Below are 18,193 nucleotides of genomic sequence, written 5' to 3'. Positions count from 1 at the left end.
TCTTTAATAAATCTTATTTTCTATCAAGTAAAATTTATGTTTGGTAATGATGCTTATTTGATGAGTCCTAATATTTAGACACTCTCTACTTGTATACAGTTATATGATAATTAGGATCTTCTCCATTATTCGCTGTTTATATTTTTTTATTACTACAGTTGTGTTTATATTTACACACATTTTAAAAACATATAACATATATTAACTATTTATTAATTTTATAAAATAAAATAAAAATGATCTTATTTGACAGTGACCAGACAGCACATTTTATGTGGCTCAAACGAAAAGGAAAAACTAAAACAAAAAATTAATGTTGCTCCCTCTCGCGTCTCTATCGATCTCTCCCTTCACCGTCTCTGTGGCTCTCTCATTCCATCGTCTCTCTCTGCGTAACTCTTTGTGTTGATTCTCTCTCAGCCTCGCATCCGAGACGACGTAGTGTGCGAAAGCGAGGCGCCGTTGATGCCGTACGCGGCGGCGACGACGAGAAGTTCTCTTCGTTTTGTTTCTCTCTCTCTCTTACGTTTTTATTTGTATTCGTATTGTATTGGGTCGGCTGAGTCACATTACGATTGCCACACAAAAGGGTGTCTCTCAAATCTTATTGGATTATTAAGCATCTCCTTGAAGATGAACTTCCACTTACACAACGAAAATGACTTTTTTTTTTATTCAAATAATTTGTTTGGTAAAATTAATTTATTAGTGATAAAGGTAAAATAATATAAAAGGATATTTTTAATTAAAAATAAATTTTATCATTTAATGTTTAAAATACTTTTAAAAAATAATTCAAAATTTAATTTTTTATTAATTTAAAGTTTATTAATTTGATATATTTTTATTTATTTATCTAAATTACTTACTTTAAATTATTGTATAGTAAAAAAATCAACTTTTAAATTTTAAAAATTATTTATTTTAAATTAAAAAAATACTTTAATTAAACAATAATGATAAAATATAGACTATAAACTTATAAGTTACTCGATTTAATTTATCAAAAAATGTTATAAACTCATAAATGATTTATCAAACAAAATTTATAGTTTATCGCAACTTATAATTCATAACTTATAATTTATATTTTATTTATCTTTATACTCCAAAAATATGAAACTTTGATCGCAACTCGTGTGAAAAAATTAAGAGATGGATATCAATGTCACAAATGAAAAGATGGATGTAGGAAAAAATTAGGGTCAGATCATAGCAATAGCAAGAGGAATAAGATGAATTTTGAATAATTTTTAGTCACATAAACATATTAATATGACACATTAGCGCTATTTTGTATTTATCAGATTTGTAACATACAGTTTTCAGAAAAAGAATCGCAATACGCTAACATCCACATGTATTTTTGTTTAAATGGAATTCTAAAAAAGGTTAATTTTGTGCTCATGACAACATTTGATTGAAGGTATACGAGGCAAAAAACTTACTTATCTAATACAAACATATAGCTTAAACAATTCTGCATATTACATTTCGCATAACAAATAACATAAACGAGTTAATAATATTAAAAGCTACAATTTCTGTAAAAACAATTTAATCTTAATTTTTCTTAAGTAAAATATTAATTAGTTCTTTTTTTTTAATTAAAAATCAGACTGCAGTGTAAAAATATTGAAAGAATGCATTAATTTTGTACATGGATCTACAATTGAGAATGGGCGCTAGATGATCTGTGAACTACATTGTAGAAATTTGAAATTCTTTGGAGAGTACCCTTAGCAATGACTATGAGCACGCCAACATCCAAAATTTGAAGGCAGAAACTATTACCAAGGGTATAATCGTAAAACACGAGGAGCATGAATTGCACGATGTTCTCAAAATGTATTGATTAATTTATCCATCCTAACATCTGTTGGGCAGTCCATCTTTTGTATGACTTAATTTGCAAATCATAAGAGTATAAAATAATATTTGCATTTAGTTAATTACATCTCCCTCCCTACTGACCAATACATCCAAAGCCTCCTTCATCCAAGTATGGGGACAAACTTCTTTGGCTTCAGTAACACTCATCTGCGCCACATACACATTAATCAACGAAACATTAGGACCCTAAAATAAAATAAAATAAAATGGGTGAATGCAATATATATATATACACACACACTTACCCATCTTCGTTTTCGGATGTTCTTCTCTGGCCAATTCTCTAATTGCTTCTTGACAAGCAAAGAGAACATATAACCTTCATGTACCGTGTCTTGGCGTTTGCTCTTATAAGACCATTTACCCAATTTATTCTACATATATATAGACATTTTTCAAAGTTTTATCAATCAAAGTACGTAATTTATTGATTTGTACAAATTAAATATTACTAACTTCGATATTGCCCATGACCCCAGCTTCCTCTATGGTCTCCCTTAAAGCAGCCTGCTCCATGGATTCGTCAGTCTCCCAACCTCCCTGAGCCAAACAAACACACATCACCAACCAAATCATAATTTAGAGACATTTTGTTGTAGAGAATCTAATTTTATATGCAATTAATACCTTTGGAAATTGCATTCCATCGCCGTTCTGAGTACTAATAACAAGAACCTCTAATTCCTTATTTTGCGTTCCTTTTCTCCTATATCTATATGGAATGCATCTATTCATTTGCAAAATTACACACAAAATCAATTTACAAGATTTTATCATATGTTGAAATTCCAAAACACATAACATAAGATAAAAAAGGGAGATAGAGAGAGAGAGAGAGAGACCCCACAACTTGGCGACAACCATGGTCATCATAGCGTTGCAAATGCCTACCAGTGCGGGCCACCAAACACATCATGTTCTCGAGTTGCTTGGGAAACATATTCCCAGAAACTCTCTTGGAGAAAAGAAAAGGTAGACAAAATTTGAAAGGTAGATTTCTAGAAAAGAAGAGACCCATCAAGGCTGAAGCCAAATTAATGGATGAAATGTAGATTTCCTTTTTGCTTGGAGAATGATGAATGAAGAGAGAGAGAGGGAAGAAGATAAGACCTAAAAATGGAATCACATAACATAACATAATACGACATATATAGTTAACTGCCTGTTTTGGAGGAGTTTGGTTTCTCGAATATCTATTTGCCTAAATGGACAGAGACCTTCTAAGCCCACTTTATTGTTATATTCTTACGACACAAACACATTTCCAAACAAATGCTTTCTAGAATATTTTATTTATTTTAGCTAAATTTAATTTATTCTCTGCTTTCATTTTAATCTACTAATTATTTGTTATGTTATTTTGATCTTTTCTAGAATATATTATTATACTTTTTCAAAAGCAACCAATCGAAATCAAAATAACAAAATGCTATCAAAATATACGATTCTACAAAAAATAGTTAGTTTGATATTAACTCAACCAATGTCAGTATTAATATATTGTATATTAAATGTTAAATAAATCAATAATATTAATATATTTGTCTATTAATTTTAATTTTTAATAATTATAAATTATTTTTATAATTAAAAATCATAACAAATTAAAAAAGTTAATGATGTTAAATTTATAATTTAATCACATCAATTCATTAAAATTATATCATTTAATTATTAATCAATTAATTTGATAATACTAAAATATATCAATTTATAAATATATCTTAGAAATATCCATCAAAATAATAATGGCATCAAAATTCGTGTTTGCCAATTTGGGAACAAAACTAAAAATAACGAGCATAAATAGGAAAAAAAACGTGATTAGAGTGAAGGATTTGGTATTTGGATAACAAATCAATACGGTTTTGCACGGGTTCTACTGTTTGAATTCCGGTTTTGTTAACAAAGTGATTTCGGAGGTGCAACCGATCAGATAGAAGTCCGTTTTCTGGTTCAATCTGACTTTTATTACTTTGAGAAAAATATATCAAACCCAAACATTTTAAAACAGAAGAGATGACAATCAACAAATAAACACGAAATACACAACAACTTAAAAAAAAATAAAAAGTAAAATTATAAACCAAACACACTGATAAAAAAATCTAAAAGACGAACTTACCGGGTAAATGCAAGTACACACAAAAGTACAAGTCTATCTAAACCCAAGCACTATTATTTGTTAAGACATTTTTATCGAGTTACTTAAAAATTTAAATGTTGTTGTTGACACACACATGTAACTTCTCTTTCATTATATATATGTGTGTGTAACACATATACTAGTCTCTCAGCCATGGACTACTTACTAAACATGCCAAATAAAATAATAATAATAATTCACATAATTACAATTTTATTCGGTATTTTAAAGAAAAATAATTAATTTTATCACAAAATGATAAATTGCATTTTTTTACAAGGATAGATTGCATATTTAAAACTTTAAATTAACCTTTCAAAAAATACTTTAAATCAAGTTAAACAAGGTCAATAGTTTCCCTATATTCAAGTGTAAGGATCTTTTACTTTTTTTAAAATAAAAGTGTAAGGACTGTGGATTAAATAAAGGGGGAAAATAATAATAATAATAATAATAATAATAATAATAATAATAATAATAATAATAATAATAATTTGACTTACAGTTTTGGTCTCCCTATTCTACTCAATCAACAATTTTGATTCTTTTTTTTTATTAATAATTTTAGTCTCCCTATTTCTTAAAATTATGATATTTTGTCCCACTCATCAATTTAACTTTCATTTGTGATGAGGTGGCATTATTATTTTCTTAAATAAAAGTCATGTCACTTATTAATATTATTAAATTAAACAAAAAAAATTACTATTTTATATTATTTCAGAAACATAATTTAAAAAGATAAAATCAACTAAAAAGAATAAAAAATATAAAAGACAAAAAAATGAACTTGAAGAGAGAGAAACATGATTAAAAAAAAGAGGATCATGTTCATCTTCAATCCTAGAGCAATTCTAAGAAGAAGAGGAAGAAAGATGAATTTGAAGAGGGAGAAGAGACACATTGTGGTTGTGAGGAGTGATTCGCGTTGTGATGTCATTGAGGCGCGAAAATTCTAAAAATAGATTTTATGTGTATGGTCTTTTTAAGGTATAATTATTTTATTTGTTTGGTTGATTATGCATTTTTGGGTATGATTATACTCCTCTATGGATTTGGGGATTATTTAATTTGTTGTTTTTGGGGTTGGGAATTTTCGTTTATAGGTTTAGGGATTGTTTTTGGGTTTTGGGATTTATCTTTGAATTAAATTTTGGAATTTAATCCCTAAATTATGGGATTGTTATTGGAATGGAATTTAGGAATTTAATTAATTTTTGGGTTTTAATGGAATTTTCACTAATCCACTTTTTAGTTTGTTTGTTGTAGATAAGGGGACAAAAGTATGCAACTTTTTTACTCATTTGATGAAGATATGATCAATCATGCTAAGGAGGTTATAATATATCTAAAGAAAAAGAATGAAGAGTTGATGAAGTTTATGAATGACTCAAAGATAAATGAAGATGGGTTGAAGAAGAAGAAAATTAAAATTATGAGTTTTTTTTTTTTCTTCTGGTTTGTCTTGGGTGTTTCTTGTAATGCTTGTGTTTGTAGTAGTTGCAACAAATATTTTGAAATAGGTTGTTGTTTAGGTTTATGTTTGCGATTTCTGTCACTTTTTCCGTGGAATCCATTACAAAGAACACAATGGGAATGAAATGACAATGATCACAAGAAATAGACGATTGTGATGGGATTCACAATTAAGGCTTGTTCAACGTCGTTCTTGTTCTTCAATTTTGTGACTTCGTTATTTTTTTTTTCTCTTTCTGATTTATGTTTCTATTTTATCATTCATAGTTTTGGTTTAACAAATTTTAATTTCTTTTATTTTTTATTTTTTTTGAAGTGTTATGCTTTATTTTTAAAAACTATAAAAGTAATATAATGATATTACCTATTTACTAATTATTAAAATTACAAATTAAATATGATATGGATGACCATCAACTTCATTAATTACCACGTCATCGAATTCAAGAGTTAAGATTACAGTTGAACAAAATATCATAATTTAAAAAAAAAAAATAAAGAGACAAAAATTCTTTTTAAGCCTAATAATTTATTCTAATACATAAATAGAATCCATGATTTGGATTTTGGTGTGACTTTTATTTTTTATTATTTTTTTAATTTCTATCCTTCATTTAAATTACACTAAATATACAACTACATTTAATCAAATAATCAAAATTTTAAAAATATTTATACCTATATATAAAATGATGTTGAGTTTTGATTAAAAAATAAATTTATTTCAATCTTACCCCTTTTTAAATTGTTTTATTTATAAATGTATTCTTCCTTATTTGTTAATTAACTATTTTTTAAGTAATTGTATAAATTTCTTGTAAAAAAAAGTAATTGTATAAATTTTGTTATTTATTTTTATCAAGAAAAACAATATTTATCAATTACACGCCACTATAGAGTTAATAATAATAATAATAATAATAATAATAATAATAATAATAATAATAATAATAATATTAATAACAATAATTAAACTTAATTGTAGTTTTAGTTTTTTTATTTTCTTCAATTCACATAATTGATCTTTGTATTTTAAAATTTGACAATTTAATCACTCCTTTAGATTTTCATTAATATATTATAAATAATATAATATATAATTTGATAACTAGAATCATCTAAATATTAATTATTTATATATTATTAATTAAATTATAAAAATAAATAAATTTAAAAATTGAAGCTCAAAATTTATATTAACCACTCCATATGACATCATTATTTTTTAATTAGAAAACAGATTTGAAAGATCAAAATCATTAAATTTTAAAATAAATAATAATAAAATAAAAAGAGTAAGGAGCACGGAAGTGGTGGGACGAAGTTGTTTTGCTTGAGCGCCAAGCAGAAGAATTCCAGTCAACTGCTGCGACTGCGTATACAATGCATCCCACAAACGTATCGTATATATACATACAACCTTTTATATTCATATTCATTCAATCTTCTTTTCACCCCATTTTTCGTTCTTTCTTGATAATCTAAAACAACTCAACAACACCAATATAAGCTCCTCTAAATCCCATTCCCAATCAGGTCAGTACGTAGTCTTAATTAATTCTCTCTATCATGCCTTCTTCATATTATTATTATTGCTTATTTCTTTTTGAGACTTTAGAGTTTAGACCTGCATGTTATATTAATTGATGAATCAATAGTATTACATGATGAGAGAACTACATATTTTCATTTTCAAATAACTTGTTTCTACACTTACAATTACAATTATTATGGCAATGGGGATACTATTACTTACTGATTTGGGAATCAAAATAATTGTATCAGTTATGAGCTTACAACGGAGGGATAGGGTTTGTCGTCAGGAATGGGTTCGTAGACCATCCTCCTCCTCCTCCTCCTCCTCAACCATAAACGAGAATCAGAATGGTGGCTCCAATCGAATAAGGAATGTCCGTCAAGATCAAGAGGAGAAAGGATTATTGAATTTACATTTACCTCAACTGCTGCAAGAGATTCAAGACAAGCTCAACAAAGGCACAGTCGAGTGCATGATTTGCTATGAAACTGTTGGAAGGTCTGCACCTATCTGGTCATGCTCCAGTTGCTACTCAATCTTTCACCTCAATTGTACAAACAACTGGGCTCGTGCACCCACTTCATCTGCATCTCCCCACAACAACCACTGGCGCTGTCCTGGTTGTCAATCTCTTCAGCTCAATTCCAACAACCACATCATCATTAGCTACTTTTGCTTCTGCAGGAAGAGGCTTGACCCTCCATCCGATTTCTACCTAACGCCTCATTCCTGTGGAGAACCGTGTGGGAAGCCTCTTCAGAATGGGAACAGCAAGTCTGGGGATCTTTGCCCTCATGTTTGTGTTTTGCAATGCCATCCCGGTCCATGTCCTCCTTGCAAAGCATTTGCTCCGCCCCGTTTGTGCCCTTGTGGGAAGAAAAATATTACCACTCGCTGTTCGGACGGCGAATCTCTTACTTGTGGCCAACAATGTCAAAAGCTTCTTCAATGTGGGCGCCATCGGTGTGACCAATTTTGTCATCTTGGTCCTTGTGATCCTTGTCATCTTCCAACCGATGCTTCTTGCTTCTGTAGTAAAAAGTCTGAAGCTATTCTTTGTGGGGACATAGCCTTGAAGGGTGAAATCAAAGTAGAAGGTGGAGTTTTTTCTTGTGGTTCCACTTGTGGAAATAAACTTGGTTGTGGAAATCATATTTGTACTGAGACCTGTCATCTAGGCAGCTGTGCCGAGTGTGACTTGTTGCCAACTCGTGTTAAGACATGTTGTTGCGGGAAAGTTAGCTTAGAGGGAGAACGACACAGTTGTTTAGACCCAATACCTACCTGTTCACAAGTATGTGGCAAGTCCCTTCCTTGTGGTATGCATCGTTGTAAACAGAAATGCCATGTTGGGGATTGTTCTCCTTGTTTGGTTTTAGTCCCTCAGAAGTGTCTGTGTGGCTCAACTTCCAGAACTGTGGAGTGCTGTAAGACAACAACGGAAAATGAGAAATTTACTTGTGAAAAGCCTTGTGGGCAGAAAAAGAATTGTGGAAGGCATCGTTGTAGTGAACGGTGTTGTCCACTCTCTAATTCAAAAAATATTCTAAATGCAGATTGGGATCCACACCTCTGTTCCATTTCATGTGGAAAGAAGTTACGCTGTGGGCAACATGCGTGTGATTCCCTATGTCACAGTGGTCATTGTCCACCTTGTCTTCAAACTATATTCACGGATTTGACATGTGCTTGTGGCAGGACTTCAATCCCTCCTCCATTGCCCTGTGGTACACCGATGCCGTCATGTCAGCTTCCATGTTCAGTTCCTCAGTCATGTAGCCATCCAGCTTCCCACAGCTGTCATTATGGAGATTGCCCTCCTTGTTCTGCACCTGTAGCAAAAGAATGTATTGGCGGACATGTAGTTCTTAGGAACATATGTGGCTCAAAGGATATTAGATGTGATAACCTTTGTGGGAAGACTAGACATTGTGGTTTACATGCCTGTGGCAGAACATGTCACTCCCCACCTTGTGATAATCACACTGTTGTGCAAGGCATTCGAACTTCATGCAGGCAAACATGTGGCGCTCCAAGGAGAGATTGCCGCCATACATGTACAGCTCCTTGTCACCCTTCATCTCCATGTCCAGATAGAAGATGTGAGTTCCCTGTCACAATCACTTGTACTTGTGGCCGAATAACAACAAATGTCCCTTGCGATGCTGGTGGTGGTAGTGCTAATTATAATGTTGATGATATACTTGAGGCTTCCATTATTCAAAAGCTTCAACCATTGGATGCTAACGGCAAAGAAGTTTCCCTCGGACAACGGAAACTAATGTGTAATGATGAGTGTGCTAAGTTGGAGCGTAAAAGGGTTCTCACTAATGCTTTTGAGATTACAACTCCAAATCTAGATTCTTTTAATCTAGGTGAGAATTCTGTTGCTTCTTCTGCATTACTTGGTGATATATTGAGGCGTGATAGTAAGTGGGTTTTGTCTGTTGAGGAGAGATGTAAGTGTTTAGTACTTGGCAAGAGCAAAGGAACCACACATGGTCTAAAAGCCCATGTTTTTTGTCCCATGCTAAAGGATAAAAGAGATGCGGTGAGGATGATTGCTGAGAGATGGAAGCTTGCAATAAATACAGCGGGCCGGGAGCCAAAGCAATTTATAGTTGTTCATGTTTCCCGAAAATCAAGAGCTCCATCACGCGTGCTAGGGATTAAGGGTACTACAACTGTACATGTGCCCCTTCCTCCTGCATTTGATCATTTAATAGACATGGACCCTCGATTTGTTGTCTCTTTCCCCGACTTACCAAGGGTTGCAGATATCAGTGCGTTGGTGTTAAGATTTGGAGGTGAGTGCGAACTTGTTTGGTTAGATGACAAAAATGCATTAGCTGTTTTTAACGATCCTGCCCGAGCTGCAACTGCAATGAGAAGGTTGGATCATGGAAGTGTTTATCAGGGAGCTATTAAGGTTGTTCAGAATGTAGGGGCATCTGTAGCATCTTCAGTTACAAATGCTTGGGGAGGAGCTAGAACAACGAAAGGAGGGGCACTGGTAGCATTGAAGGGTCATGTGTGGAAAAAGGCTGTTGTTGTAGAATCAGGATGGAGAGAAGATTCTTGGGGCGATGAGGAGTGGGCTACTGGTTCTGCTAATATTATCCAGTCATCTATTTGGAAGAAAGAAGCACCAATATCTGCTTCATCAAATCCTTGGAGTGTCTTAGATCAAGAATGGCCTTCAAGTTCATCTGCTGCTGCTGTTAAAGACGATACTTCAAGAAAACAAACTGAAAGTAATGTTGTGACAAAGTTGGATCCTCGGGATGGTGGTTCAAATCTAGAACACCAGCATGGAAGAGACTTTGACACTTCAAAAGTTTTTGATGTAGTAGATGATTGGGAGAAGGCTTGTGAATGAGGAGAAATGAACAAGAAGTAAACACTTTGTTTTTTCATTACTTATACATTTTTTTAAAAGGAGACAATGTATTGTGTGGCCTGCCATCCCTTTTTTCTAATTGCATGTTGGCACCCTCCTTGCCACTTTTTTTGGACTAATATTCTAATTCTAAAAATATAGGAAACATAGGAGTGATGGCGTATCAGGCAATTGAAGGAAATCTTACCTTGCTCTGGTGCCCTAAATAAAAGTTGTGGAACATTGCAATTTCATGTTTTTCAATAGTATGTAAAATGTTCAAAGAATAGCCTGGTGTCAACAAGCTTGAGTAGTTGCATTTGAGAGGAATAGAGATGAAAAAGTTTGGACATAAAATGTTCAATGTTGTTTGGATGTGTGATGGAAAAAGAATGGGAATAAATTTTTGGTGTGAAGCTCATAAAAAATGTTTCTCCATTATAGGCAACAATGGAATCAACTATTTGTCTCAATTTTACCCTTCGTTTTGTTGTTGTAAGTTAAATCGGTGTTCTAGTTCTAGTTAGTCAACATCGGCTAAGAGGAAAAGTAGAAGAAAAAAAATGGTCGTGTTATTTCTGAATAGCATATCCTTCATATTCTAGATTGTTTTTGTTGAAAATACATTTAAGATATTTTGAATATCATATTGTATGTATCATGTCAATAAGGATAGTATCTCTTGTATTTATTGCTTTAAGCCTATATAAAATCGGTTCTGTTGTGTATTTCAAACACACGGTTTCATCACGTCTCTCTCATTCAACATTTTTTATCGGGGTTTGGACATGGTTTTAATTTGAATATCTTGCAAGTAAATTGCATTTTGTACATTCAATTTCTTCTCTTTATTGAACATTTGCATTTAGTTTGGTTTTGTAAAAACTTGAGTTGCATGATAGAAGGAAATGCTAATGATTTGAAGCAGAATTTTTCATAGGTGATGAAATAGGTTATTGTTTGAAATCATTATGTTGTGCTTATCTATGTATTTTATAACGTAATCCTTTAACCGTTGAAGATGTTGAGAATGGGCATACATTTCAGTAAGTTGAAAAACCACATAATCAGTCATGATGAGCTAATGGTACTTGATCTGGTTTACCAACTGTTACAAGTGATAGCCGAGGTATACCTCTCCATTTAGAAGATATTTTTAAGAGGATTTAAAATGGTTTACTTTAAAATATTTTGTTGCATAAGTTAATGGAAAGAAATTTAAAATTGTGAGTAAATAAAAATTCCCAGCTTTCTCCCTCCTCTTTCCAATAACTCTTTACATTAACCTTTCCTCTTTTCTTCACAGGGCTCATGGTTTTGTTTTCTTTGTAGTTCTTGATTCCTTTCATTTATTGATTCTTGATTCTTATTGTTATGTTAATTTTGCCAGATAATCCGAGTTATGTTCATGTTCACTGGGCTTCGTCTTGGCATTTGCTGGATTCTATCACAGGTTCAATTATTTTCAAGATTTTCATGTTCTTTATTCAGTTTTCTACTATTCTTTGTGAATCTGAGTTTATGGATTTGATATTCTGGCACCCATTGGAAATTCATTGTGGGATTGGATCCAGTTTCTACTGTCCTTTTGTGTAAACTCAAGTTTATTGGTGTCATTTTTGGCTTTGTAGTGAGCTCATTTTTCTGAGTCTTGCTTAACTTTCATGCTTGTACTACGGTTGCACTAATGATATAAACGGGTATAAGTTTAATTATTTTCTGTTTAAATTTTGATGGGTCTATAGCTATTGGATACCTGTTGTAGTGTTGTTCCTCCTTATGTAATGTGGAAGACAGGTTTATTTTGCAATGCATGTGAAATGTTTGATAAATGTCTTGAAACATGACACGACTGTGTGCCAAATAAGGGAATCAGATGTGCTTGTGATTCTTAGTAGGAGACTTATTTTAGGATATGCTCAGGTCAATATTGTTTAAACATCTTCACTTCCTGTTTCAATTATATGGTTACTTGTTGATATATTATTGCTTATCTAAACAAAGCACAAATCTGAATATCCTGTTGATTGCTTGAAAAACCAATTTCTAGACACTTGCTTAATAGATCTATTCTGTATATAATCATTTTGAGTAAAAGATAGGTGAATGATCTCTTTGGCTAACTAGTGTTGAAACTTGTTGAATGAGAGAAAATGAGAGACATATGGTGAAACCGTGTGTTTGAACTACTCAACGGAGTCGATTTTATATAGGCTCAAGGTAATAAATACAAAAATAAATATAAGAATTTTATATAGGCTCAAGGTAATAAATACAAAAATAAATATAAGAAATATTATCCCTATTTACATGATATGTAATAAAATATGTACATATACGTGAACTGAACTGAGTTCACATATTTTGAGTGAATTCAGTTAATGTAACATGGTTAAACTTAATTTACATAAGCAATATTTCTTAATTTTTGATATGCTCCTATTGGATGTAGATATATGGACTAAGGAGAAAACATGATTTAACGAAATGTATGAAGGTTTAGAACATGATTTTGGCGCAATGAATGACGGTGTTGAACCTGAAATTGACGATGCAATGAATTATAGTGTTGAATTTGGTATGGTGGATTTGACTGATGTATTTACCACTAGCACGATGTTTAATACACGAGATGATTTATTGAGATGAGCTAGAAATGTTGAAAGGAAAAATGGAATTATTGTTGTCATCTTTAGATTTGAAACCGCCACAATACGACCAGAACAAGTTGTAAAAGAAGTGACAAATGTAGACCTTGGAAGAATCATAAACATGTGAGGAGTACTTGGACTAAAAAATGTGAATGTCCATTTAGATTGAGAGACACGCCATCATGTGTTGGTGAATGGTGGTATTTACATGTAGCATGTGGTTTCGATAACCACGAGTTGGCCAAAATATTGTTTGGTCATTCTTTCTGAGGTCGATTGTCTCATAAAGAGTGTTGAATAAGAGAAAATGAGAGAGACATATGGTGAAACCGTGTGTCTGAACTACACAACGGAGTCTGTTTTATATAGGCTCAAGGCAATAAATACAAAAATAAATATGGGAGATATTATCCCTATTTACATGATATGTAATAAATATAAATATATTTTCAACACTCCCCCTCAAGCTGGAGCATATAAATCATATGCACCAAGCTTATTACATATATAACTGATTCGAGGACCTCTCAAGGACTTAGTGAATACATCTATCAATTGATCATTGAAACTAACAAAGTTAGTGGTGATGTCGCCTGATTCGATCTTCTCCCTTACAAAGTGACAATCTATCTCAATATGCTTGGTCCTCTCATGAAAAACCGGATTAGAGGCAATGTGCAATGCTGCTTGATTATCACAAATTAATGTCTTTTGTGTTGCCTCTTCCAATTAAAGCTCTTTGAGTAACTGTTTCAACCAAATGAGTTCACATGTCACCAATGCCATAGTACAGTATTCAACTTCAGCGCTAGATCTTGCAACTACACTTTGTTTCTTACTCTTCCAAGATATTAAGTTTCCTCCAACAAGTACAAAATACCCAGAAGTGGATCGCCTATGAATGGGTGAGCCTACCCAATCGGCATTTGAATAACCAACTATCTGAGTATGTCCTCTATTTTCATAAATTAGACCTTTTCCTGGAGCACCTTTAATGTATTTCAAGATTCGTATCACAACATCCAAGTGTTCTTGACAAGGAGAGTTTAAGAATTGGTTTACCAAACTGACTGCAAAAGAAATGTCTGAACGGGTGACTGTGAGGTAGTTTAAATTATCAACCAATCTTCTGTATCTCCCTGAATCTAAGAATGACTCCCCATGATTAGGTAGAAGTTTGACATTTGGATCCAAAGGAGTGTCAACCGGCTTGGCATTCAATAAACCTGTCTCTTCAAGAATATCCATGGCATATTTTCTTTGTGAAATTACTATGTCCTTAGATTGGGCTACCTCAATACCCAAGAAGTAGCGGAGCTTGCCAAGATCTTTGGTTTGAAATTGATGACATAATTGTTGTTTCAAGTGGAGTATGCCCTGCTGATCACTACCAGTTATGACAATATCATCTACATAGATAATCAAGTAAATGCACCCTTGGGTTGAGTGGCGATAGAAAAGAGAATGATCGGCTTCACTTCGAATCATACCAAATTGTTGCACTACTGTGCTAAATCTGCCAAACCAAGCTCGAGGAGACTGTTTAAGACCATAGAGAGACCTCTGAAGTTGACAAACCATGGTAGAGGACTCCCCTTGAGCAACAAACCCAGGTGGTTGCTCCATATACACTTCTTCTTCAAGGTTACCATGTAAAAAAGCATTTTTAATGGCAAGTTGGTGCAGAGACCAATGTCTGATGGCTGCAATAGAGAGGAGTAGTCTAACAGCGGCCATCTTAGCCACAAGGGAGAAAGCATCACTGTAATCGATGCCAAAAATTTGAGTGTACCCTTTTGCCACCGAACGAGCTTTAAAACGATCAATCTTACCATCAGGACTAACTTTCACCGTATAAAGCCAACGACATCCTACTAAAGACTTTCCAGATGGTAAAGGAACCAATTCTCAGGTACCACTACTCTGAAGTGCACACATCTCGTCAATCATTGCTTGTCTCCACTCTAGGTGGGATAAAGCTTCACCTGGAGATTTAGGAATAGAAACAGAAGACAGGGAAGACAAACAAGTATAATGCAAAAGAGAAAGACGATGGTAACTCAAACCAATATAATGAGGGGATGGGTTACGAGTAGGACGTATACCTTTACAAATAGCAATAGGAATATCAAGGGTCGGATCCGATAAAGAAGGAGGTGGCGGCGAAGGAGCTTATGGAATGACCTCGATATCAAGAACAAGTGTAGGGACATGTACAACCGATGGTGGTTGACGACAACGGTATGTCTGAAAAGGTTGTACAGTTGGAGGATCCACAAGAGGAGTCTCAAGTGGGTCAACGGGATGGGCCACCGGAGGTGTCTGTGGTGGGACATACATGGTGGGATGTACGTAATAGGCTCTAGTGGTAAAAGAGAAGGTAAAACAGACTCTGGTAGGTCCATAGGAATAGTTGCAGACAAAAAATGTGACATCAGCCGATATAAGATATTGTCGAAGAGTAGGAGAATAACAACGATAACCTTTATGGGACCGATGATAACCAAGAAAGACACATTTTAGTGATCGAGCTGAAAGTTTGTCAAGACCAGGAGTGAGATTGTGGACAAAACATGTAGACCCAAAGACACAAGGAGTAAGTGAGTGAAGAGGGATACGAGGGAAGAGGATCGAGTGAGGGATTTTGTTATCAAGAACAAACGAAGGCATGTGATTTATAAGTGTCAGAATATTAGAAAATATCTTATAAGATCTTTTGTATTATATTAGAGTATCTTGAGTTATAATATCTTTCAAATAAACAGCAGAAGATGGTGAGACGTCGATGGGTGAGACGACGGCGATAATGAAGGCTAGGGTGAGACGATGACGATGGTGAAGACGGTGATGGTGACAGCGGCGACGATGTGAGGCTGTGGATGTGGCTTTGTGTGAGTATCAGAGACAAGAGTTTGAGAGAGTGGGGCGGTTGGTTTGAGAGTGAGAGTGGGACGGCTGGGTTGAGAGTGAGAATGGGGCGGCTGGATTTGAGAGTGAGAGGGGAAAATGTGAGAGATTAGGGTTTCAATAGATTAGGATTTCTATTTATAATTGGGCCTTTTTTATAAAAAATAAATTAAAAAATTGATTTGGTAATAATAATAATAATGAATTCGGTCGGATTTGGGTATCGACGGTCCAAATTAATCACCCGAATCCGACCGCATAAACCCATTTAAATCTTTATTTTTTACCCGCCTAACCCACCAACCCGTAGAAACCCGCCCGTAAACTTAAATATCCTAATGGGTCGGTCCGGTCCGGATATATTGTCCACCCCTAGCTGAAAGTGAGATTTAGATTGAGGGCTTATGCTTCTTTCCTGCATGAATTTTAGTGAGGAACACCACAGAACGACCAAGTGGCATCTGGGAAGTAGAGCTGTCAGAATAGCCTATAGGCCAACCTACTTGGCTCCTATTCAGTCCCCTATAAGTGGGTTTTTTAAGCCCCTTCCCATAAACTTGATCTTTTTAGCGGGTTAGGGCCAGAGCTTCTATGGGTCAGTATACTATTATATATTTTTATTGAAATCTCTCATTCTCTAATCACGAATTCCAAACAGTTTTCTTTTTCTCCAAAACAGTGAACCAAGCTCACACTCTATCTTTTCCTACGCATTATCGGTAATCAAATTAGTGCTTCAAGATAATGATTTGTTTCCACTGCATCAATCTGCAATGTTCATTAGTCATCACATTTGTTTTGTCTAGTTACCGGAAAGAACACCACATGAGTTTTGATGCAGTGGAACAAACCCAAAAAGAGTCCCAAGTCCCAACCCAACTGGAGAGCAATATGCTTCCCTAGCTTGCATGGTTTAATCCTGAGCTTCTTGGCATTGCTCCCTCTATTTTCAGTTCCCCATGATCAATCTAGTAAAGATTGTAAATTCTTGAGATCATGGGTTTGCCCACACACATTTGCTTATTCTTCTGTGCGTCAGTTGTACTTCAATTCCTTTGGTTCCTAACATATAAGGTGAATCTGTCTATGAAGTTTAAATTTTATACTGGATGAAAGTTGACTTTTTATGTATTCACCTTTGTTTTTTTATGCTCTCTAAAGATGCTTACGAGTTTCTTCATTTTAACTTCTTTTTGACAGCATTGCAGAGTTCCTAGTTCAAAGAAAAAATAAACTCTGCGTCTGAATCATTGAGAAAGTTGGGTTTAGGATTGGTACTGAATATGGGAATTGTTGTACGACTTTGTTTGGTAACTAATTCTCCCTTCCTCAGTATTTTTTTCTTTTAGCTACGGAATTGTTACCACTTTCAATAGTTGAATCTTGCATTCTTATCTAAAATGTGTATTTATTGTCAAACATGCAGTTTGCTGCAAGTCGGATAAATCATCTGGTTAGTTCAGTTAAACTTAAGGCTCCTCTTTTTGGCTTAGTAATAGTAATTCTCCTATTTTGTTATACTCATTTGGTAGGAATTTGTTATTGTAGCTAGATAACTCCCTGTCACACCAATCGAAAAACAAATAACCACAAATCCTGATTAAGGGCACTTCACTACTGACTTTGAATACACTGCAAGTTACATCCTATCATCATTAGTGGTGGATTTTTAATGTAGCCTTGAAGTTTAAGGTTTGTTTACCTAATTTGGTTACTTTCCTGAAAAATCCTAATCAGGATCCACAACAAGTTACCATACAAAAATTATCTCGCTCTCTGGAAATTGCAATTTGGCCATGCATATCATACGCTTCATAATATCTATATGAATATGATGGATGCTAAGAATACTACAAATAAAGGCAATGTAGGCACAAAATTGTGAAGTCATGATCATTAAATAATTTAGTTATTCAATTTAACTTTATCGGCATTTTATTTCTAACCTGTAGCAGGTTAGGGGATAGAAACTTATCTTGCCGCAATGCAACCATTGGTCTTTTATAATCTTTCCTCCTTTTATTTTCATACCATAACAATAAATTAATTATTTATTGATATTCTCCAAGAAAGGAAAAACCAAATTGTTTCCTTCATACCATAACAATAAGTTAACTATTTATTGATATTCTCCAAGAAAGGAAAAACCAAATTGTTTCCTACCACTGAAATTTGAGCTCCCACACACCCATTCCAAGGGAAAG

The 18,193-nt window shown here is 33.8% G+C and overlaps 2 protein-coding genes across 10 annotated transcripts in view; one reads left to right on the top strand and one right to left on the bottom strand.

Moving 5' to 3' along the window:
• Nucleotides 1-1,625: 1,625 nt before the first annotated feature.
• Nucleotides 1,626-3,097, bottom strand: LOC101490505 (nudix hydrolase 18, mitochondrial). Its single transcript, XM_004503198.4, has 5 exons — nt 2,736-3,097; nt 2,521-2,620; nt 2,350-2,433; nt 2,139-2,267; nt 1,626-2,040 (listed from the first exon to the last, which is right to left on the bottom strand). Exons 1-5 carry the CDS (start codon nt 3,029-3,031, stop codon nt 1,945-1,947), a joined length of 705 nt encoding a protein of 234 aa, XP_004503255.1. The 5' UTR covers nt 3,032-3,097; the 3' UTR covers nt 1,626-1,944.
• Nucleotides 3,098-6,908: 3,811 nt separating this feature from the next.
• LOC101489760 (NF-X1-type zinc finger protein NFXL1-like) overlaps nt 6,909-18,193 on the top strand; it is a 12,037-nt gene continuing 752 nt past the window's right edge. Inside the window, exons 1-7 of one of the 9 annotated variants that reach the window (XR_012163570.1) lie at nt 6,909-7,051; nt 7,301-10,448; nt 11,453-11,560; nt 11,822-11,884; nt 17,190-17,299; nt 17,416-17,442; nt 17,538-17,681. Coding sequence is in view for 2 of the 9 variants with exons in the window: in XM_027335827.2 (XP_027191628.1) it covers nt 7,303-10,431 (3,129 nt within the window). In the remaining 7 variants the exon portion in view is untranslated. Of the gene's footprint in view, nt 7,052-7,300; nt 11,179-11,452; nt 11,561-11,821; nt 11,885-12,062; nt 12,132-17,189; nt 17,300-17,415; nt 17,443-17,537; nt 17,682-18,193 lie in introns of those variants that run through there. The other 8 variants (XR_003473536.2, XR_003473537.2, XR_003473535.2 and 5 more) reach the window with 8 other exon arrangements.

The sequence above is a fragment of the Cicer arietinum genome, chromosome 6 (genome assembly GCF_000331145.2).
Source record: "Cicer arietinum cultivar CDC Frontier isolate Library 1 chromosome 6, Cicar.CDCFrontier_v2.0, whole genome shotgun sequence".
NCBI classification, from domain to species: Eukaryota; Viridiplantae; Streptophyta; class Magnoliopsida; order Fabales; family Fabaceae; genus Cicer; species Cicer arietinum.
This window is presented reverse-complemented; position numbering and strand designations above follow the sequence as displayed.